Here is a 23,059-nt window from a genome sequence, read left to right on the forward strand (position 1 = left end):
GTGTGAAGGGCTCAGTGTCTGAGTTTGGCGCCCCAGGCCTTCCCTGAGTGTCCCAAACAGGCAGGCCCAGAAGGGTCCAGAGACGGCCCAGGGGTCACCAGCTTCTTCTGTAAAGAGTCAGACAGTAACCATTTTAGACTTCGCGGGGACTGTGGTCTCTGTCACATACTCTTCTTTTTGTTTTTTGCTTGTTTTCTTTTGACAGCCTTTTAAAAACACTAACCACAAAACAATGCTTAGCTCAGAGCCTGGACATGGGCTGGTTTGGGCCATGGGGACGAGCCCGTAGCCATTCAGCAAGAGAGGGACACAGCTGTGTCTGCCAGGTGTCCTGCCCTGGTCCAGCGCCCTTTCCCTGTCACAGGCTGTCTCCTGTCTCCCTGTCGGAAGCGGGGTGCCTGCTCACCTTGCAAGCTGTGGTCCATGGGGAAATGCTTGGTCTCTTCGAAAGCTCTGCTCATCACTGGCCCTTTGAGGAGTGCGTTGATGGAGTCCACCTGGGCAGCAAGAGGCCCTGGGTCAGCGTGGGCCTCGTGGCCCTCCAGACTGCAGGGACCTATGACCCGTGGCTCCTGCTCCAGCCCCTGGGTCATGGGATCTCACCAGGGGTGGCAGAAGGAACCAAAGGTCACACAGGGGTGGGGCAAAGGTCCTACCTGGTTAAAGAGATGCTCTAGGCAGCCATGAAGCTTGTCCTGCTTGTCCGACGGGATCCGCATGTCACAGGGCAGCTCATCCCCTGGCGGGACAGAGAAGCCGCAGCCATCAGCCATCCCTGCCCCACCCCCCACCTCCGAACCTCTCCCAGGAAGGCAACGCAGCCACAGAGCTCTAAACCCACAGGGGAGGTGGAGTCTGAAGATGCGGGTCCTGGCTGTGAGTCACTGGGCAAATCGCCTCACCTCCCTGAGCCTCAATTTCTTCGTCTGCAAAATGGGCAACAGGCACTCAAGCATTGCAAGACTGTAAGGCACTGGCACTGTGTCCATTCTGCAAATGAGGACACTGAGGAGCAGAGAGAAGGACCTGGACCCACATCTCCTGGTGCATCGCCCAGCTGGATGGTGAAACCGGCGGCCGCACAGGTAAGCTCCTTCCCTGAACCTCCCCCCGCCCCCGGGACCGTGTCTGCGGCCGAGTATCTCGTGTGATGAAACAGTTATCTGAAGTTCAATTTCTTCCACTTTACTTAAGTTTCTTTTTCTTCTGTTGAATTCACGCATAATTAAACTTAAAATTTTAAGCACAAACTACCTCTGGAAGGCCACACAGTAGTGACAGTGGGAACAGTGGTGACAGCCTGAGAACCAGGAGGCTGGAGCATGGGGCGGGAGGGAGACTTGTCACCACTGTGTCCCCTCTCGTGCCTTTTGCATTGTGAAGCCTGTGGGCACATGACCTACTCAAAATGAAATTTTTTAAAAGTCTGAAGTAAACAAGATTAAAAAACAAACTTCAGGCTTTCAGTAAAAGTTGCAAGTGGAGTATGATCTAATTTATAAAACGGTATTTGTGTCTGTCCGTCCAGCCGTCCACCATCCACCCACATGCCCAGCTCGTCGATGACGGCTCCAAATACCCGCCACGGTCATTTCTGAGGGAGATGATGAGATTTTGGTTTATTTTTATGTACTACGTGTGAACTGTTCTGTGTTGTTTACATTTTCGGTTTGAGCATGTGTCCTTTTTTATGGGCACCATCAGGTCACCCTGTTTAGTGATGTCAGAGCACTCATCACAACCACACATCATACGTGATCATACATGATCGTACAGAATTGCACCATGTGTGCCTTTCTTTGTTCCACGTCCATGACATTCTCAGAGAACGCCAGCCACACGAGGGCTGGGAGCTCTGTTCCATCCTCTGCTGTGTTCCCAGCACCCAGCACTTAATAGGTGCTTAATAAGTATTTGCTGAATGAGTGGACAGAGGAAAGTACAATACCATGCAATATAATACAAAGCAATGTAAACTGTAATAAGATAAAAATGAAATCAAATCTCGCCAACGGGCCACTGCTCCCAAGCACAAGCCACTCCACTCACCAGACCCCATCTCGTCGCTGCCCAGGTAGGAGCTGTTACTTCTCACGCTGGTGTAGGACAGGACCGAGTCCCGATTGCTGTTACACTCGCTGCAAAGGGGCCGAGAGAAAGGGCCAAGTCACCCTTGGCTCATACCCTCTGGTCCCGGCACAGGGAACCTACTTTCTGGAGTGTAGACAAAACCCCTGGGTCCTCAGGTGGACATCCAGCCTGGACAGGGTACCGGGGGCTGACTACCAGCGCCAGAGCCACAGAAGGTTGGCCTGATTTTCCACGTCTGAGGGTGGGGAAGCACTGCTAGGCTCTAGCACAGAAACACAGAAATGGCAGGAGGACAGTGAATCGTTTTCATTCAGGTGTCACTCTGTGCAGCGTCCCTGTGCCTCCCTGAGCACATCACTCCTCGTGTGGGACAGCCTTGCTCTGGACGCACATGCACCTACCACGTTTGACCACGCGGCTCCGTTTTCAGTCTCCCCAGCCTGGAAACCTCATGAAGATGGAGACTACATGTGATTCGCTATGTCTCGAGAACTCGGAAGGTACCGGGACTCAAAAACCACATCCTGAAATTCTTTTTTTTTTTCTTTGAGACAGTCTTGCTCTGTCACCCCAGGTAGAGTGCAGTGGCCTCAGACTAGCTCACTGCAACCTCAAACTCCTGGGCTCAAGTGATCCTCCTGCCTCAGCCTCCCCAGTAGTTGGGACTATAGGCACATACCACCACACCTGGCTAACTTTTCTATTTTTAGTAGAGACAGGGTTTTGCTCTTGCTCAGGCTGGTCTTGAACTCCCGATCTCAACCTCAAGTGATATTCCCACCTTGGCCTCCCAGAGTACTAGGATTACAGGCATTGAGCCACCATGCCTGGCCCTGAAATTCTTTCCTTCACCTTTTTGACAGTTAAAGGAAAAATCAGAGGAACCAAAAAATGTAAGAATGAAAACCCAGAGAGAAGGCGAAATCTTGGACTCCGGCCAAGCCCCAGTGCTAGAACGTCTTGTTACGCAGTGAGAGAGCTGGGGATGGTGGGCCAGTCCGCCCCTTAGGACTGAGAGTATTAACTCGGGGAGGACTGGGGTGAAGGTCCATCTTCCTAAATTTTATCAGTTCTCTTTTTTGCTCACAAACAACTGAAGCACCCCCGTAAGATTCTACTGTGACTACAATGGTCACATGTATTAACACATATGTCACATATATTTACTTACTACATGGTTTACTATAGGAAATTGAGTTTTAGTCTATTCAACTCACTACTATAGGATCTCAGTGATCTTGTTATAATTAACATAACCAGTAGAAAAACGATTCAGATCCCCTCAGAGTTAGGAGGGGAAAATCATGCTCTTCCTCCTTGGATCGCGTACAAACAGTGTCTGTTGCAGAAACCATGTCTCACGTTGAGTTTTAAAACACGCCACAGAATCTCAACCTCTTTGACGGCGTCCCGTCAGCGTGCGGGGAGCGACACCAAAGCAGAATGGAGCATGTCGACGTGGGGCAGGCCCCAACACGTCAGCTTTGGGGCAGCGGAGCCCAAGGGGGCATCCTGGGATGTGCTTGGGTGGCTCAGATAACCTTCTAGAACCACACTGTTAGCAACAGCACCCCGATCCCACTGCGTCCTGGGAAACGTCCCACTGATTCTGACTTTCCCACGCTCGGTGGCCTCAGCTGTCCCGCCGGCCACGGCAGCAACTCCCAGCTGGCCACGGCCGCACCCACCTGTAGGAGTCGCGGTAGCTCATGGTGTCATGGCCCGAGTCCTCCTGGTCCTCCTCGGACACCTTGAAGCACACTTTCTTCATGCCCCCGTGGTCGGTCCTGTCCATCTCACTCTCGTCACTGACCAGGGGGGAGGAGGAGGCCTCCTCAGACAAGGGCGGGTCACAGGACGCCCCCGAGGTGGGCTCTGTGATGGTGGACAGCAGCCTGCGGGGAGCAAAGACCCAGAAGTCAGAGACACAGGCCGACCCTCTGTGTCCCTTCCTTGACACGCTCGCAGTGACTGCAGGTACACAGCACTGCCTGTCCTGGTGTGGGGGGTGTGAGACACGCAGGTTCTTACTTCACGGCCAAGCTACACGAGGCCCGGGGCGGAACACGAGCTGGGAAACTGTCTCTGAAGGCCCTGAGAGCAAACCTTTCCAGGTCGTGCGGTTTTAGTTACAACTGAACGACTCTGCCACCATAGCGTGAAAGCACCATGTAGGCCATGCGTAGGCAAACGGGCACGGCGTGTTCCAGTAAGACTTTTAAAAAAAGCAGTAGGCTACATTTGGCCATGGGCCACAGCCTGTCAATGCCTGGTGTAGAGAGTAATGGTTAAGAGTAAGGTTTTGAAGCCAGACAGACCCCAGATTCAAATCCTGACACCGCCATTTCCTAGCTCAGAGACCTAGAGCAAATTATTTAAAGTCTCCGAGACTCAGTTTCCTCATCTGTAAAATGCGATAATGTCAGTATCTACATCCCAAGCTTCTGTGAAGCTTAAGGCAGTTAAAACATGTAAAGTGCTCAGAACAGTGTCTGGAGCCTTCTAAGTGGTCAGTGAAGCCCAGCTAGACGGACTCCTCCCACGTCTCAGTCAGAGTCATGGTTAGCCCACAGGGGTTAAGGTGCCCAAGGTCACTGAGCTGCTATGAAACCCAGACCTCCAGGCTCCAGAGCCTACATTTTTTCCCCTTTATTATGGGAAATTTCCACCATCCACAAAAGCAGAGCAAGGACGGTGCTGAAGCCCAGGTACCGGCAGCCAGTTCAGCAACAGCAACGCGGGGTCCGCCGTGTTTCCCTCACTTTCCCCATCGCTTTTTCTCTCTCTGGAGTATTTAAACAAGTCCACGACAACATGTGATCGCCCCCATACATACTTCCATACGTGTCTCTGGTACCTAAGGGATTTCTTTTAAACCAATGGTTCTCGACTGGGGGCACTTCTGTCCCCCAGGAAACGGCTAGCTATGTCCAGAGACACTGTTACTCATCACAGCTGAAGGGGGATATTGCCACTGGCATCACGTAGGCAGAGGCCCCGGAGCTGCTAAGCATCCTCCAATGCACAGGACAGCCCACAACAGAGAATGCTCTGGCCCCAAATGGCGACGGCGTCGAGGTGAGAAACCCTGTTTTAGACATAACCACGCTGCTCTGACTGTGCCTGGCAAATTAGTCATCCCCGAACACCATCCGTCACCCGGCTCTGGGTTCCACTGTCCCTGACTGTCTGCTCACAGCTGGCGTGAGGCCGCTAAGCAGGTCCAGCCACTACCCCTGCTGATGCGACTCTGGAGCCTCCTTCATCTCCAACAGACCCTCCCGCTGCCCAGGCCTCCTCCTGCCCGTCCTCACTGGCTGAACAAACTGGGTCATCTGTCACGTTGACTCACCACCCTCTGGATTTGGCCAAATGCATCTCTGAGGTGCCATTTAACCATCCTCCCCCCGCCCCACCCCACATCCCACGGCTGAGCGGTGAGACCCCCGGCCTTCACGAGATGCCGGTTCCATTTCTGTCACCAGAGTCCTCGGGGGCGGCGCTGCGCGTGCGTCCGGCTATATCACAGCACAACGGCCATCGCGCCCAGCTGTCTGCCACGTAAAATTACAAAGTGCTCCAGATGGTTTTAGCCTCACTGGAGATCACGCCTACGTCCATTATTTCATCAGAGCAGTGGCCCCCCAGGGAGCGTGCAGCATGTCTGAAGACATTTTTGGTTACCGCAGCTGGGGGTGGGGGTGCTACTGGCATCTGGTGGGTAGCGGAGGAAGACGCTGCTAAATAGCCCACAAAGCACAGGACGGCCCCACCACAAAGGATTCTCCCGCCTGCAACGTCAACAGAGCGGAGGTGGAGAACGCCTGCCCCAACCTCCTCCGGGACCCCCGGGGCCAGGGCTCGCCTGTTGATCTGGGTGACGTATTGCTTCATCTCCTTCAGGGCCACGTCCAGTTTGGTGAAGAGCTGCAGGTAGGCGTCCTGGATCTCACGGTCCTCCTGCTTGAGCAGGAAGCTCAGGCCCCGGTCCTCCTGGCCAAGGGCCCCGTTGGCTGGCCCAAAGACACTGTCATTGAGACCCTGGCCTTGGGGGTCTTCGTCTGCAGCAGGCAAGCACTTCCAGGACGGGGCAGCCATGGTGGTGATGCAGTGCTGGGTGTAGGACATGGGGTTCAGGTGGCCTACGGTGGGGGAAGGGAGAGCTCACTCAGAAACAGCACTCAGACACCCCCATGCCCTTTGGGCAGAGGAGTACAAACCCATTTCAAGGATCCCAATGAATAAGAAAATTTTCCCTTTTAAATACTCTTAATCCATTAGGTTACTGCAAGAAGAAAGTTTCAGTCTGGTGCTAATATGCTTTAAACTACTAGGATCATTTTCCTGCCTGGAATGCAGATGTGATGGCTGTAACTCCGGCAGACATACTCTACCATGAGGTATCCTGAAGGCCAGGAGCCACCTCTAGAGAAGATGGCACAGAAAGACAGAGGAGCCTGGCTTCCTGATGACCATGAAGCACCACTGTAGCCTGGACTGCCAACCTTGAGACGTCTTCTGTTCTAGCATCTAGGGTGTAAGATCTGAACACACTTTCTAACAGACACAGGCAGGTACCTTGCTCCGGGTCAAGGCCGATGAGGGAGGGTTTGCGGCCAAAGCGGATGCTGAAGGACCTGCCAACCGAGGGGGTGGTCTTGGGGTAGGACACTTCCATGAGGTTGATGTGGCAATTGGTGGGGCAGAAGTCCAGGCCACACAGTGGATGGGGCTCCAGGGGTGCTTGTTTGAAGGGTGGGCTGACCCTGCTCTTCAGCTGGGCTGCAAACTGGGAAAGGTGGAGGACAGGGGTCATGAGTCGGGGGGTCAAGGTCTGGAAATTCTGGCCCAACCCAGAACCCACTTTACCCTGGCCTAGACCAGATGTTCCAAAATTGGACAAAACGCCAACAGCTCCAAGTGGAAAAGTGCATGTCCCTGCACTGTCTTTCACTGGGCTCACACTTCAGGGACGGCCTGGAGGAATCGGAGGCCTCTGAGAACTCATCTCATTCATTTCTCCATTTCGGCTGTACCTGAGCTGTCCTTAAGACACTGTCTCTCCCTCCCCTCAGATCATGAAGTTCAGGTCCCACAGTGACTGGGACCGGGCCAGGCAAGTGAGCCAAGCCAAGCCAACAAGAGCCTCCTTCAAGTTGATTTTTCACTGGAGTTGCTAAGGCTAGAGCTACTGAGGGCCGTCCTGTCACCCCATGAGAAGGGCCTGCCTGAGAGTGAAGCCAACACAAAGGAAAACAGTCAGGAGATGGAGAGAGGCCACGTGATACTGTGATATCTGTTTAGCACCTGGATACAGCCGGGCCTGAAGTTCGCCTCTGCACTTTTCAGTAATATAAACAAATAAATTCTGTTTGTTTAAGCTACACTGGGTCGGGGTTTGACATTTACAGCCAAAATATCCCAGGCAGAGACCCCGCAGGGAGCCAGGTACCTCCCGGTAGCAGGCGATCCGCTGGCCGATGCGCTCCAGCTTGGTGTCGCAGATGCTGCGGAACTCAAAGTGAAGCATGGTCACCATGGCACTGCTCAGGGCCATGAGTCGCCCGCAGTTCTGTACAAAGACACTGTCGTCGGCAGCAAAGGCCTCGAGGATCTGCAGAAACATTAACAGCTTCTGTGCCCTTCCTGTGTGCCAGGGCAGGTCTTAAGCAGTTTTCCTGTAGTGACTCATACATGCCTGGTAATACCCCTGGGAGGTCGAGTCTATTACTGGCCCATTTTGCAGGTAAACAAACTGAGCCTAAAGGAACAACAAGTCACTCTCCTCAGTCCCACAGCTACTGGTGGGGACAAGGACTAGAATCCAGGGCTCCAGGCTGTTCCAAGGAAGTGGGAATCAGGCTTCCCCCATCCCAGTCCTTCACCCCACCCCTGGTCAAACTGCCTCCGCCCCCAGGGCAGGGCCGGGCAGGACAGGGCGGTGCCCAGCGAGACCTTGGCAGTGAGGCCGAAGCAGCCGTGGGGCTCCACGATCTTCTCCAGCACGTGGCACTTGACGCCCGCCGTGCTCACGTACTCGTACACCACGCCGTGCTCCAGGTGCACGTTGTCCACCGTCAGGCTGACCACGGGGCTGTCCTCGTGCAGGCTCAGCTGGGGACCCAGGGACAGCAGAGGGAAGCCTGGAAGCCCAAGGGACAGATGACACTGAGGAGGGTCACCCCTCAACGGCCAGCCAGGCCCTGCCACTAGCACCGCTGACCCCTCACGCTTGACAGACGGGGAACCGAAGCCTGTGCTGCGGCTCTGTTTCTGCCGGCTGACGGCTGTCCACCCCTGCCCTAAAGATTTTCCTTCTAGGAATCAACCCTTGTGCCCCATGCTCAGTCTGGGTGGCTCTTAAGAGGCTGAGCCCCACCCACACGCCTGGTTCCACAGGTGGGTGGGAGACACAGGCCTGGTCAGTCCGCAAAGTCCAACCCCCCTCTTCACAGCAACTGGTTCAGGATCAACTGTGTGACCCAAGCTGGGCCAATGGGAGTCAGGTCTGGGACTTCTGCTGGATCTACAAAGAGAACAAGACATTCTCTTTCTCAACTGGATTCCAAGCTGCCAGAGCCACCGTGTGGAGAAAACCCCATGTAAGAGGGAAGCCCACATAGAGGGCCAAGAGCTGGAGAGCGAGAAAGATTTCTCACGATGCTGCGTGAGGCACTGGATCAAGCCATACCTGAAGCTTGCTATGTATGTGTTGGAAACTTAATCCCAATGCAACAGAGGCATTTAGGCCATGAGGGCTCTACCTCGTGAGCAGACTAGTGCCGTTGTAAAGGGCTTGGCAGAGGGAATTGGCCCTTCCTTTCATCCCGGGAGGACAGGGTGTCCCTCCCTGCTGGAGGACACAGCAGGAGAGCCCACACCAAACGCTGGCGCTTTGGTCTTGGACTTCCCAGTCTCCAGAACTGTGAGGAAATAGATTTCTGTTCTTTATCAACTACCCAGTCTGTGGTGTTCTGGTACAGCAGCACAAACGGACCACACATGGCGAGGGAAAGTAAGGCTGCAGGTGGCAGTAAGGGTGTGAATCAGCTGACTTTAAGAGAGGGAGATTAACCTGGATTTTCTAGGTGGGCCCAATGTAAGCACAAGATTCCTTAAATGGGGAAGAGAGAGCCAGAGAGGCAGAATTAGAGAGACGGCAGCCTGAGAAGGTCTCAGGCCAACAGCACTGAGGCCCTCCGTCAGCGAAGGAGCCACGAGCCAAGGAACGTGGTCGCACCTAGAATCTGGAACAGGAAAGGAAACGGATTCTCCCCTAGAGCCCCGGAAAGGAGCGTGGCCCCGCGGACACCTTGATTGTGACCCGGTGAGACTCATTTCGGACTTTTGACCTCCAGAAAGGTAAATTAATAACTGTGTGTTGTTTTCAGCCACTAGGTTTGTGGCACTTTGTCACAGCAGCCATCAAAAACTACTAGAGAACTTCTGGCATCCAGGTGGCCTGGTGGGATGGGGGGAGGTGAGGGGGCTCAGGACAGGACCCAGCCCCTCTGGAGCATCTGTCCCTTGGAAGCTCCTGCCACATGGCTCCCCTGCCCATTACCTGCATCAGGCTGGTCTTCCTCCTGGTCCCCCTGGCCACTGGGGTCCTCGCCGGGGGTCTCCTGGCTGGCCCGTGCCTCCTGGGCATCCTCGTGGGTGTGGTAGATCCACTGGTACAGGCCCTGGGGGGAGCCAGAGAGAGGGGGGTGGCATGGCACCAGCAGCTGGGGGAAGGGACGGGCTACAAACTGCTCCTGGATTCCAAAGCTCTGGAAAATTCCTGGTCTCCACTCATACTCAGCCCTCACCATGTACGGTCCACACTCCATACAGAAGTGAGGGAAGGCAGAGCCTTTGAAAATGTCAGAGCCATGGGAGCAGACACCTTGTCTCTGCTGTGTCCCCAGGGCCCATAAAAGCACCTGGCACAAAGCAGGTGCCCAATAAACACTCACTGAGTGAACCAATGAATGAATGGATGAGTGACTATCACCCTCCACCGGGACCCTGGTCCCTGACTACTTGCCCAACACACCTATGTGGTAAGAAGAGAGGGTCTCACCATACCCATTTCACAGCTGTGAAAACCAAGGCCACAAGGTATCACAGCCCAGCTCCTCCAGTTGGGGCAGCCCAAGCCAAGCTCAGCCCTGCCAGGTGGGCAGCCCCACTCCACCCACAACCCAGGGGTACCTGCAGGCTTTTCCCCAGAGAAGAGAGGGCTGTCCTCGGCCCCCACCCCACCCAGCAGGGCTTCCCTGATCCCCTTGGCTGCTCGGCTCACCAGGGCCTCTTCTCGTCGACTCCGGAATGCCTGGAAGTGCTCCAGGACCTCAGGGGCCCCGTCGTTCATCACATTGTTGCCGTTGACCTTCAGGATACACTGACCAGCACAGAGCCCTGCGGCCACAGCCTCTGAGCCTAAAGGGGACAGCAGTGCTGGAGGCCAGGCCCAGAGGGCGCGGGGCAGCAGCAGGCAAGGGCAGGCAGCCAGCTGAACACTGCCCCCACCCCCGAAAACATGCCCTGAGACGCCACCTCCATCCCTCCTGCCCTGGAGCCGGCCTCTGACCCACTCCAGTGGGCAGAACAGGGACTAACATTCTGCAGAAGAAACTGAGGCTCAGGGAAGTAGCAGCTAGTCCAAGGTCATGCGGCAAGGAAAGCTGGGTCTGACCCAGGTATGCTTCCCTCTAGAGCTTTGTCTCCTTAAAGTCCTGCCACAACCTTGTGATCGTGGACCCGGATCAGTCCCATTGGCAGAGGGGAAAACAGGGACACAGAGAGGCAAGTGACTCTCTCAAGGTCACACAGCTAGGAGAAGCCAGGATTCAGACCAGGTCTACCAGACTCCAAGTGTACATTTTCCACGATTCCCAAACTGTAGGTCCTGGACCCCAGGGGTTTGTGTGGTTAATGCAAAAAGTCTGGAAATGCAAACAGGTGCCAAGCTTCGCCTCTGTGTGGGACAATATCAGGCCTGAATGGTATGACAGAGACAAGTACAGGGACGTGGCTCTGCCACAGACCAACCCTGCAACCTTCAGCAAGTTCCTTAACCTCTCTGGGCCTCAGTTTCCTCATCTGTCAAATGGAGACACTACTAATACCTGTTCAAAGGGTTCCTGAGAGGCCCGGTGAGTTAACACACGTAAAGCATCTAGCACTAAGTGCCTGGCACTTAGCACATGCTCAAGAAACATCAGTTGTTCTATTATTTTTGCCTGGTTCACCCATGAATACTATTACTCCCTGTTATAAACATCTTCTCAGATGCTCCAAGTCAGGGTTTCTCACCAAGGCACTCCTAACATTTGGGGCCAGATAAACCTCATTCTCCGGGCTGTCCTGTGCATTACAGAAGGTTTAGCAGCATCTCTGGTCTACCTGCCAGATGCTAGTAGCACACCCTCCCCAGCTGTGACAACCAAAAATGTCCCCAGACAGTGCCAGATGTCCTGGGGGACTGGGGGCAAAACTGTTCCCAGTTGAGAGCTGCTACTTTAAGAATAAATAAAATAAAACCCCACTTTAACACAGTATCAAATCTCAGTAGCTTTCTGTCATGACATACATTTTCTTAATCAATAGGTATTAAATGTACAACTATGACCACAAAAGAGGACCATTAATGTCTACACTTTAAAAAGGGGACGTTTACTAGCAAAAATGTTTGGGGACCCAGCATTGCAGACCTACTTACTTGGTTTCATCTTCAACACAGAGTGACACCTTAAATACCATGCAAGGAAAGGGAATGCAGAAAGCAGAGGTCTCCAACTGGTAGCCCTTGGGCTAGATCTAGACACAAAAGTGTTTTTGTAGGGCCCCGAAATTCACATTTCTGGCTTCTCTTAGAAAATCAAGTCTGGCAAGAGTGGACCCGCATCACTACATGGCAATAATGAATGTGAGATGAAGAGCAACTGCTCCTTGTAGGGTGAACATGTATTTTTTTTCGCCTCACCATAGTCCTCACTACTCCCTACTGTCTTCCACTCAGATCACTGTACCCATTTGTCACCTGCCTGACCCCAGTAGCCATTTGTGTTTGCAAGTCTTGGCACCAAGCAAAGAATGTAAGTGCTAATAGTGCACTAGCAGGCAGAGGCCTGGTAGTAATAATGATGGCTCTGAACTCCCACCACACAGACAGACCCAGCTCCCAAAGCTCCCCTCATGTCTGCTGGGCTCCCGCTCACCTCTCCCAACAGCATACACGTACGGCGGGGCAGCCCCACGGATCTGGAAGCACAGTGACTCTGGCTGGTCGGGGACTCTGACGATCCTGTACCAGGCAGAAGTAGCAGGGAAAGGCCGTAAGGAAAAGCAGCATTGCTCCCACTAACCCCGGGGCCAACCCGGGGAGCCCCCATCCCAAGACTTTTGGGAAGCCAGGCCCAAAATAGTAGCAGCACCAGGCTTTCCAGCTCCCAAATACAGAGAGCAATGTCAATGAAGCAGAGCCCACTGCCCCAGGAGCTCTGATTAATCACAACCAGCTGGTCGCTCTGGCGCTTCAGCCCATGCACAGAAATTCTAGACCAGCCTCCTACACCTGCTGCATCGTCCTCCTGTCCCAAGGGCTCTTGGTGGCCAGACCAGCACCTCAGCCAGTCAGTATTTTATTCAACAATCACAGATGGGACAGTGAGAACAGTGCTGACCCTAGAAAAACACCGACACAGGTCCCCTAGGCAGGGGTCCCCAATCTATGGTGAGTTGTGTGATTATTTCATTATATATTACAATGTAATAATAATAAAGTGCACAATAAATGTAACGGGCTTGAATCATCCCAAAATCATCCCCCATCCCTCTGCAGTTCGTGGAAAAATTGTCTTCCATGAAAACGGTCCCTGGTGCCAAAAAGGCTGGGGACCACTGCCCTAGAGAACGCAGTGCGAAAGCCCAGGTGTCGGCCAGTCTGTGGGTGGACACCAAAGCAGAGGGGGCAGCACCCGCCGGGTGGCACAGTGGGTGTCCCTAGTCCCGGGACTTCCACGTGCTGTCTGCCTCCCTGTCTGGGGCACGTCCCTCCCCACACTGTGTGGCACCACCGTCTCCCCCATCCCCACCTGCCACATAAAAGCCACCCTGGGAGCCTGTTCTCAAACCGCAGGTGTTTCCAGAACTTTAAGCAGATTATGTTCCACCCTGGTGGCTTCTGCCACTTCCTTATACCAACCAAACTATCGATCATATTTTCCCTACATCAGTTTGCCTTTTTACTGAAAAAGGGATTCTAGAGGACACCCTGCCCCTGGGGACACTCACTCTTTGGCCTTGGTGGCCACCAGGAGGCGCAGCGGGCGGCGGGAGCAGAAGGACTGGTTGAGGATGGTCTCCACCTCCGAGAAGGGCCGCAGGAACACCAGGTCCTCGTTGATGGAGTAGATCTTCCTCCCCAGCTGCAGGCCGGCCATCTGGGCAGGGGAAGATGGGCACACCGGTCACTGGTACCCCTCCCTCCTCGGGTGCATTCCCGCAGCGTGACACTGGCCCCAGGGACCGAACAGGGCGGGGGTGAGCCCACCAGGACGCCCGGCTCCCTCTGCCGTGAGCGGTTAGGGCCACAGGGGATCTGAGTCAGTGCCCCAGGAGGGAAGCCCGCTGCAGGGCTGACGGGGAAGACGTTTTTCCTTGAGGAGCAACTCCGCTGTGGCCTGATGCTGCCATGTAGGGACATCAGGTGTCACACTGGGGCAACCACCTTGTTACTATGAGGACTTGGCCAAGAAAGTCGAAGACACGCTGACCTGAACCAAGATTCACAACCACTCGGGTCACCAAGATTCACAACCACTCGGGAAAACTAAGCCCTATGGCTGCAGCCACGTGAGGCGTAAGCGGCTACTCGCAGCCCAGAGCGTTCCTCGCCGCACAGAGGCAAGCCAGGCGCCCGGACAAGCTCCAGCCAGCTCCACACCCCCGGGAGAAGCTGAAAAGACAGGCTGAATCTGGGCCTGCCACAGACGCCCTCTCCTCACCTGTCCTCCTCCACGAGACGGCAATGAACTTGTCCTACTCAAACCACTGAGATCGGGACTTTTCTACTCACAGCTGGTTCCCAAAACTAACTGACGGAGACACCTGCTTCCTTCTTGCACGTCCCCCCAGGATCCAGGAGGGGGCGCTGGTGGGACGCGCCAGGAGGACAGCCCTGAGCGTCTGCACTCGCTCCGGGCTTCCCCAGCTGCTGCAGACAAGGGGGTCCTGACTCAGTTTCTCCACAAGGGCAATGAGAGAGGGGAACCAGCCATCACTCCAGGATCTCCCGGGCCACCCTGCTTCAAGGAATGTGAGAGAGACGCCCCACTCTCCCGCCTGCACACAGCCCCCGCCAGGGAGGCTGCTCAGAGGCCTCACCTCGGCCAGCGAGCCCCTCTGCACCGACTTCACCACCACGGCCTTGTTCTTCTCCTCGATGTCGAAGCCGTAGTCTTCCTCCTGGGGCAGGATCTGAGGGCCCAAGGCAGAAGAGACCCGGTCAGGCAGCGCGGCGGACCTGGAGCCAGCCCCACTTGGCCCCCACGGGACCAGGATGCTGCTGGCTCCTCGTGTCCCAGTCTAGCAGGGGAGGGAGCGTGGATGGCAGGGCCGCAGGGAGATGGCCAGACCCAGGCCAGCAAGATGGAGTAAAACACCAACAGCACCTGGCACACAGGTGTGCAATGCGTGTTTGTCGTTGACTTAGTGAGTAAAATAGACCAAAGGTGTCCGGCCACCGAGAACTTAGAAATAGGAAGAGAGTTCGGGGGGAGCAGCCACTCACCAGGGCAGGATTGCAGGCATGTTAGAAGAAAGTTTGGGGGTTCAGGGGTGCTGGGGATTTGGGGAAATGCATTTAGTCTGTCAACAAATATTTACCAAGCTGCTGCCTATTCTATGGGCCAGGGAGTCTACCGGGCGCTGGAGACACAGTATCGAACAAGACGGGCCGTCAGTCCCTGCCCTGTGTAGCTGCCTGTTTAGTCGGGGAGAGAGACTTTGAACAAATTAGCAAAAAAAATACAGAATGTGAGGCAGGGAGTGTGTGCCATGTGAATTAAAATAAAGCACTTAGGGAGACAGGGCATGGCACGGCAAGGGGGCCAGGGGAGGGGGTATCTGAGCTGAGCCTGATTGAAGTGAGAAACAGAACTTGACAAAGAATGGGGGAAAGTGCTCCAGGCAGCGGGCACGGCATGTGCAAAGGCCCTGAGGTAAGTCCCAAGGCACTGGAGGACAAGGAGAGAGGTCCCCAGGTGGCTGGGGTTGAGTGAGGAAGGGGGGGAGCACAGGAGACAAAGCCGGAGAGACAGGAAGAGTCCCAATGAGAGGCCAAGATGAGAGTTTGAACTTTATCCCGAGTGTGATGGGGAGCACTGGAGGGCTTTATAGTGAGAGAAATGGAATCGGGAGGGAAGAGCAGCCCAAGTGCTAGGGAGAGAAGGCAACAGAGCCATCTTCAGATCAGTCAGACTTCGGCACAAACCCTGACAGTGGCAAGGACCCACACTCAGCCTGTGCCTCGACTGCCTACTGTGGGCCATGGGCTCAGACGGGGCCGCAGCTCACCAGCAGGCAGAGAAGCAGAGTGTGGGGGCCAGGCTGGTGAGTATCTGAACAGGCTGATAACTGCTCCCCCTTAACTGCAAGGATATTTACAGTGACAGGACGGGGACAGGATGCCAGTCTACAAGACCTAAGGCTATGGGGCATGCAGGGTGCCCAATGCCAGGCTGGGCAGAGGAAACGGAAGGGGGAAGGAAGGGCGCCCACACGCCCAGTCTCCTTTGTGAAGAGAGCAGTCTAGAATCCCGCATACTGTTAGATACTCAAAGTTGAGCCCCCTTCTCTGGCCACAGTTGGGTTTCCAAGCTCCCAGGCCCGCAGACGGGGAGGACAGTGCAGCTGCTCAGCTCTGCTCCTACCAGCAAGCGCTTGGCCAGAATGTTCTCCACCAGCTTGAAGTCGTTGCGAAGCTGTTTGTTCTTGCTGCTGGTTCCTTCCATCTCCTCGTCCGCGTGGAAGCGGAAGTACTGGGACTCATCCTTGAACTCGCTCTTCTCCAGCACTGCAAACCCACAGACGCACAAGCACGTGGTCAGACTCACGGGGGGGGGGGGAGGGGGAGAGTCGGCGGCGTCTGCCAACTGGCAGCCACAGGCTGGATCAGCCCCTGGACAAGTTTGGTTTGGCCAACATTGTATTCTGTTAAAATGGGATCATGTGCCAACACTAACATATTAGGATATTTCACATAAAGATCTGGCTTTCCGACTCCTCCTGAAAAATCTGAACTTGCCCCACCTGCTATAAAGCTATGTGACAAAGCCACAGTAACACAAACAGTGTGGAACTGGAGCAGAAACAGACAAATGAGCAGCACAAAGAACAGAACTCACGTAAGAGGACTGCGCACTTACGGGAACTCAGTAAGTGATGGATGATAAATGACCACACAGACTATTCCACAGACGGTGCAGGGAAACAACTCACCCAGCAGGGGGGGAGAATTGGATCCCTACCTCACACTATATGCAACAATGAACTCCTGATGGATTAAAGACCTAAATATGAACAGTAAAACTAAGCTAACCAAACAAAATGTAGGAGAATATCTCCATCCTAGGGTAGAAATGGAGTCCGGGTACAAGACCCCCTCGTATGGTACTAAAATAAGAACTTCCATCAATAACAACTCCATGGGCAGACAGCAAATTTGAAGATAACTGAAGAGTCTAAAACCAATAGGGAGTAAATATCCAGAATACCAAAAATCTTTAACAAGTGAACCAGAAAAAGCTGAGAAACTCACAGATAAATGGGCAAAGGGTGTGAATGGGCAATGAACAGGCAGGCAAACCCCACTGGGCAGCAGTGTGTGGAAAGGAGCCCAACCTCACTAGTAATCGGAAACAAACCACAAAGAGATACTTTAGACCAAAGATTGGCAAACAAAGTTCCCACAGGCCAAATCTGGCCCACTACCTGTTCTTATAAATAAAGTTTTATTGTCACAGCCATCTGTTTATACAGTATCTGTGTCTACTTTCAAGCCACAATGACAGAGTTGAATAACTGTGACAGAGACTACATGGCCCAAAAAGCCTAAATTTCTACTATCTGGCCCTTTACAGAAAAAGTGTGCTGAACCCTTTCTAGGATAAGACGGGAAAATGAATAAAAATAACCAGTAACAACCAATATGTGACCTGAGCCCTGCGCTTACAGTTTAAGGAAGCACCTGCTGGTGCCAAGCACACTGGGCTGGGGATGCACGCTTAAGTCCATTTACTCCTTGGACAGGAGGGATGTGCTGTACCCCTTTTATAGATGGGGAGACTGAGGCCCAGAGAAGCTAAATAAACTGCCCAAGGTCACAGAGCCAGCAAGCAGCAGGCTCCTCCTTTCCCCACAGTGCTCAGCCAGGCCTGGCAGATGAGGCAAGGACAAATACAACCAGTGCACAAGGGGGAAACCAAGGCTTGGGGAGGTAAAGGTAGTTAGCTGTCAGGTCAGCGGGGCCCTAACGCAAGGAAAACCAGCTGCCTTAGCTGTGAGGCATCCCCTGTGAGGCATTCCTGGAGACAGGGGCTTTTTCTCAATTTGGTGACTCAATGGAAAGTGGCAGGAGGAGTTTCTTTCTTTGTCCTTGGTTTCCCAGGACAGCTCATGGGGACTCTCTACCTGTTAGTGAGCATCCTCCTAGGCCGCCCCTGTTATTACTCTGGCAAAAACAGACACAAATTGCTGCCTTCCCCAGAGCTGGGGAGCCAGGCCCCAGGGGGCCGGCTGGCTTCGGCTGTGCTATAAATAAGTCAGAAGATCCCAGGAGTGGGAGGAAGAATCGCAATGTAGTGTCTCGGCCGAAATGTCTGGGGAAAACAGCGTGGAATCCCTCAAGTCCACGAGCTCAGCCAAGTGAGGTGCCAACTTCGACATCTGTCAGTCGAGGCTGCTGGTCAGGCTTTGTAGGAGACGCACAGATCTCGGTTCAAATCCCTGCTCAGCCCCTTTCTGACTTCACCCCCTTTAGCCTCTCCGAGCCCCAGTTCCCTCATCTGCAAATATAATAACAGCACTGACTTGCCAGGGTGGCTGCGAGGTGTAAATGAGGAGCCTCAGTTTCCCCATAAGTGCCTAAAGTGAGACGGCTGGATCCCCAGCCTCGGGGTCCCTCCCTGGAGACACCGCAGGGCCCTGTAGGCTCAGTTCAGACACCGCAGGAGGTGCCAAGGGAGGTGCCACGAAAGGCGGCGTGGAGGCCTCGCCCCAGCCTCCGCCCTGCATCCTACCCTGTGTTTTGCTGCAGCCACAAGCCCAGGATTAGGCCCTTTCCTATTTTAGCGTATTTTTGAGTTCGTGGCAGGGAACAGGGGAGCAGGGGCACGGCCTGCAATTTCTCTCCCTGAGGGGCCCTGAGGGCTTCAGGACTGCCTGGGAGTCACCCCCCACACTCCACCCCGTGGAATGTCCTCAGCCGGCAGCCTTCCGGGAAGAGCAGCCGGGGAGGACCCCTAATTATCCTCGCCCACAATGGGAGGCTCTGCCCAGCTGACTGGCCGGAGGGCTGGGGAAGTCAGAGGCCCCGAGGGGAAGAGAGTAGCTTCTGGGAATGAGGGACTTTGGTGAGCCCGGGTGGATGGGTGAAGATGCCCGAGGCCACCGACACGCCCGATCTGCCCACCTCAGCCGGGGAAATGGGAATCCGGGGGGTGAGTCCTACTCCCGTAGAGCTGTGCGCATGCTGAGTTCAGAGAAGGAGGGAACAGCAAGGGCTTCAGTGGAAAACAGGGGAAACTGAGGCCCAAAGAGGAACATGGGACTACTGAGAGCCAGCTGAGTCAGGCTGCTGGCCACGAGGCGGGGGATGGGCCCGACAGCCTCTCAGCTCGCCAGCACACAGCTCACTCTGCCGAGGGGACAGCAAACGCCAGCAGTCAGACCAGGGGTCGTGAAACAACAGCCCACTGCATGCTTTTCTAAATAAAGTTTTATTGGCACATGGCCACAACCACCTATAGCAACCTTTATGCTACAAAGGCCCACAAAGCCTAAAATATTTGCTGTCTGGCCCTTTACAGAGAAAGTCTGCCACCTCTGAGTTAGAACAAAAAGGCAGAGACCAGGAAGGAGAAATGACCCAAAGACCCTCCTGTGACTCAGGTCTCCCAAATCGGACCACTTCTCACCCCTCCGCAGCCACCCCCAGGTCCCAGCCACACTGTCCTTCCCCTGGACTATCACGCCACCTCCCCACTGGCCTCTCTGCTTCCTCCGCCCCAACCCTCACCCCGACAGTTCTCCACAGGCAGCCAGAGGGACCTTGTAAAACCCACATCGGCCACGTCCGCCTCTGCTCAGAATTTTTTGGGGACTCCCACCTCACTCAGGGTAAAAGCCTAAGTTCTCCTCACATGCCCACGCCCTTTGAAACTCCAGAAAATGTACGATTTGGTTTTTGTTTGGTACACAGGTGCGCGCGTACACACACACACACACACACACACACACACGAGGCCATGAGCTCCCCAGGGCAAGACTGTTCTCTGTCCTGGCCACAGCTCTGTCCCCAGAGCCTAGCACAGTGCCTGGCACACACAAGACACCTGCTGGATAACACCAGAAAGAACAAAGGCAGAAAGGATGAGTGGGATCCATCTACCAGGGACAGAACAGCTCCTTAAAGAAAAGTGAACCCGAGTAAGGGACAGTGGGAGGGACTGTGTTAGCCATGGGGGTGGGGAGGGGCTCACCAGGGAGGTGTTGACTGAGCCGAATCCCTGAATCACATGCAGGAGTGAGGTAGGAGAGCACCCCAGGCAAGAAAGACTGCAAGTACAAAGGCCCCGAGAAATGTTCTAGAAGCAAGAAAAAGGCTCCTTGGCAGAGGCATGATCACAGCTCACTACCTTAACTCCTGGGCTCAAGTGATCCTCCTGCCTCATCTTCCCGAGTACCTGGGACTACAGGTGCATGCCAACACATCCAGCTAATTTTTAATTTTTTTTTTTTGTAGAGACACAGTCTCACTATGTTGTTCAGGTTGGTCTTCAACTCCTGGGCTCAAGGGATCCTCCCACCTCAGCCTCCCAAAGTGCTGGGATTACAGGTGTGAGCCACTGTGCCTGGCCAGCAGGGGTTAAACCTTTACCTGTCTCCCTTAAAGGATAGGAGACTCAGGGCTCCCCCAAGGCCAGCAAAGGGAGAGGCCACAGGGCACAGCAGTTGAGTATGTGGCCTGTGAAGCCAGACTGCCTGGGTTCTAATCCTGACTCCAGGCTGCCTGGGTTCTAATTCTGATTCTAGGCTGCCTGGGTTCTAATCCTGACTCCAGGCTGCCTGGGTTCTAATTCTGATTCTAGGCTGCCTGGGTTCTAATTCTGATTCTAGGCTGTTCTGGGTTCTAATCCTGATTCCAGGCTGCCTGGTTCTAATCCCGGCTCCTACTTGCCATGTGACCTTGAATACGTTTCCTACCTGCACTTATGTTCCCTCATTTATGAAATGGGGATGATATTAATACTAACATCAATGGATTGCTGTAAGGCTTCAACTAATAAATACGTGGGAAGTGCTTAGAAAAAGACCAGGCACACAGAATATTAACTTCTGTTTTAATTTAAACTGTCGTCAGTGGAACTATTTTCTTCTCCTCCTCCCCAGCTTCCCGCCTCAGGAACACCTCAGGACCGTCCCCCGCGCCACCCCTCGCACGTGCCCTCTCCCTGTGGGAAGAACAGCAACTAATCGGAGGAGTGAGGCCGGGAAAAGAGGCACCAACGTCCCAGGAAGGGCTTCCTGCCCCTCACCCCACGGCCCGCCTGTCTGCTTTCCCACAGGACTGTCTCCGCTCCTCCCGTGGAAGCCCTCAGGCCAGGCTGGCACCCTGCAGCCTCGCAGCCCACCCTGGGAGGCCACCTCCAAGGCAGGAAGAAGGGCACCGGAAGCCCGTGGGTCGGACTTCAAATCCAAGCCGTGTTTTTCCAGTCAAGCTTTTCCAGCCATTTTGGTCTCCACTGGACACCCGGAGCGGTGTCTCCATCGGTATAGAACCGGGAGGGGAAAGAGGTGGGATCCATGAGCCATCCCGACCCCCCAGGTTCTACAGAGCCACAGGCCTGGCTTCAGTTCCCTCCCCACTTCATAAACCACCAGTTCTGTGCCTGGACACCCAGCCCAGGGAGCGAGGCCCCAGGAGGCCAGGCTGAGGGCAGGGGCAGGTTACCGTGGTGCATGAAGCCATTGTTGCACAGGCCCACGCCAAGCGCCACGGCCTCCTCCCGAGTCTGGCAGTCACCCTGGAAGGGAACAAGAAGGGCAGGGCGTTAGGCAGGCCAGTACCCGAGAGGCTGAGCAAGGCTGGTTAAAATCCTACAGCCCCGCAAGAATGGAGGCTCCATCAGGGCTGGGATCTTTTGTGTTACTGCAGTACCCCAAAAATATGTTTGTGCTGATTACTAATAAACTCCAAACAAGATGATTTTATTGTCCTTGTGATCAATGCTACAAAGGAAAATGGAGACTTTAAGTGGCAATGTTGGTTGTCTAGAAAGAACCCTTTTCCAATCCCTCCCCAGTAGTGTAACCCTCGCCCGTCTCCAGCCTCCCTTGCAGCTAGAGGTGGCCAAAGAGATACAAGCAGAAGTCACGGGTAGGACGCTCTAGCAGAACCCCCCTTTTCTTTCTCTTCCTTCTGCCTGGAACAAAGATGTGATGGCTGCGATTCCCGAAATCATCCTAGACCACAGTGTGCCCCCGAGGTTGGAAATACGCTAAGGCAGCTGGGGCGGGAAGACGCAGACGGTGTGGTCCCCAAAGCTATGATGAGACTGCCCTGGAAGCTCTGACCTCCAACCTCTGGGCTCCTCTCATGCAACAGAACATAAGCCCTGACTTGTTTCAGCCTCTGTAGTTGTGTCTCTAATATTAGAGATGAAGTTCCATTGCTAAATGTCCAAGCTCCAGCCAGTGAGACAGCTGGGGAAGCCTAGCAGTGGCCTCTGAAAGCCACCTTGCTCCTTGATAAAAGGGAAAAGCAGCCCCGCCCCTCCCTACCTGGGATAAAGTCATGGCCACCTTGTGATGCAGATGGCAGACACCACTGAGATGCCAAGGACGGCCAAGTGAAGGATGGAAGGTTCTCGGGTTCTTGCTGACGCTACTGAGTTCATAAACCAGCCCTGGAACCACCTAGTTCCACAATTCTTGGTAGGTGTCACCTGTTAAAGCCACCGTTTAGGTGGCTTTTTCATTTTTGCAACTGAAAACATTCCAAACTGATACAATGTGAACCAAGGGGATCTGGCTCGTCTCAGGGCTTCCCTGAGATAGTGACACCCAACCCAAACCTGAAGAAGGACGAGTGTGGCCTGTGCGCTGGGCATCTGCTCGTTCCACCTGTGAGGCCACCTCTCCCAGGTGGAATGTCGTCTCGGTGGGGCTGTCCATCAAAGTTGGCACCCTCCTGGACCAGCCTGAGGACACATGATCCCTGCTACGCCAACGGATGCTCCCTGCCCCAGGAACACGACGCTGGGGTGGAAGAACCCAAGGACAGGGAACAGTTTGTGCTGATTCTCCCCAACAGCCAACAGCAGTGTCCTGAAGACAGTGCCCCTCAGCGCCAGCTGCTTGGAGCTTCCTGGTGCCAGTTCTTTCTTAGGCCTGCCTCCCGGGTCTCCCCACATCTGGGAGCACCCCACCTTTTTCCAATGAGATGTCTTTTTTTTGTCCTCCTGAAATTAGCCTGTCTGTTTCTGTTGATTGCAACCCAAATGACCTTAGCTCGTCCAGGCCACGTGTGCGAGTTGCACATATGCACGTAGGGGCAGGGGTGTCAGGCAGAGGGAATGGCAGGAGGTGGGAAGAAGGTCAGGAAATGGGGGCAAAGGTCAGGAGGTGGGAAGAAGCCCAGAGTGCGGGAGGAAATGTGGCCTGGCTGGCACGGGGAGGACAGGTGGGTCGGGTCTGTGGG

At 54.4% G+C, this 23,059-nt stretch overlaps 1 protein-coding gene across 1 annotated transcript in view; it reads right to left on the minus strand.

Moving 5' to 3' along the window:
* Nucleotides 1-23,059, minus strand: part of PREX1 (phosphatidylinositol-3,4,5-trisphosphate dependent Rac exchange factor 1) — a 163,596-nt gene that overhangs the window by 15,072 nt on the left and 125,465 nt on the right. The window contains exons 15-29 of the mRNA XM_069496562.1: nt 21,311-21,383; nt 16,011-16,153; nt 14,464-14,556; nt 13,372-13,520; nt 12,297-12,382; nt 10,379-10,515; nt 9,656-9,776; nt 8,047-8,234; nt 7,544-7,705; nt 6,670-6,880; nt 5,957-6,233; nt 3,780-3,986; nt 2,050-2,138; nt 657-739; nt 407-497 (exon numbers count right to left, since the gene is read on the minus strand). Of these exons, the coding sequence (XP_069352663.1) occupies nt 407-497; nt 657-739; nt 2,050-2,138; nt 3,780-3,986; nt 5,957-6,233; nt 6,670-6,880; nt 7,544-7,705; nt 8,047-8,234; nt 9,656-9,776; nt 10,379-10,515; nt 12,297-12,382; nt 13,372-13,520; nt 14,464-14,556; nt 16,011-16,153; nt 21,311-21,383 (2,110 nt within the window). The remainder of the gene's footprint in view (nt 1-406; nt 498-656; nt 740-2,049; nt 2,139-3,779; nt 3,987-5,956; nt 6,234-6,669; nt 6,881-7,543; nt 7,706-8,046; nt 8,235-9,655; nt 9,777-10,378; nt 10,516-12,296; nt 12,383-13,371; nt 13,521-14,463; nt 14,557-16,010; nt 16,154-21,310; nt 21,384-23,059) is intronic.

The sequence above is a fragment of the Eulemur rufifrons genome, chromosome 20 (genome assembly GCF_041146395.1).
Source record: "Eulemur rufifrons isolate Redbay chromosome 20, OSU_ERuf_1, whole genome shotgun sequence".
NCBI lineage: Eukaryota > Metazoa > Chordata > Mammalia > Primates > Lemuridae > Eulemur > Eulemur rufifrons.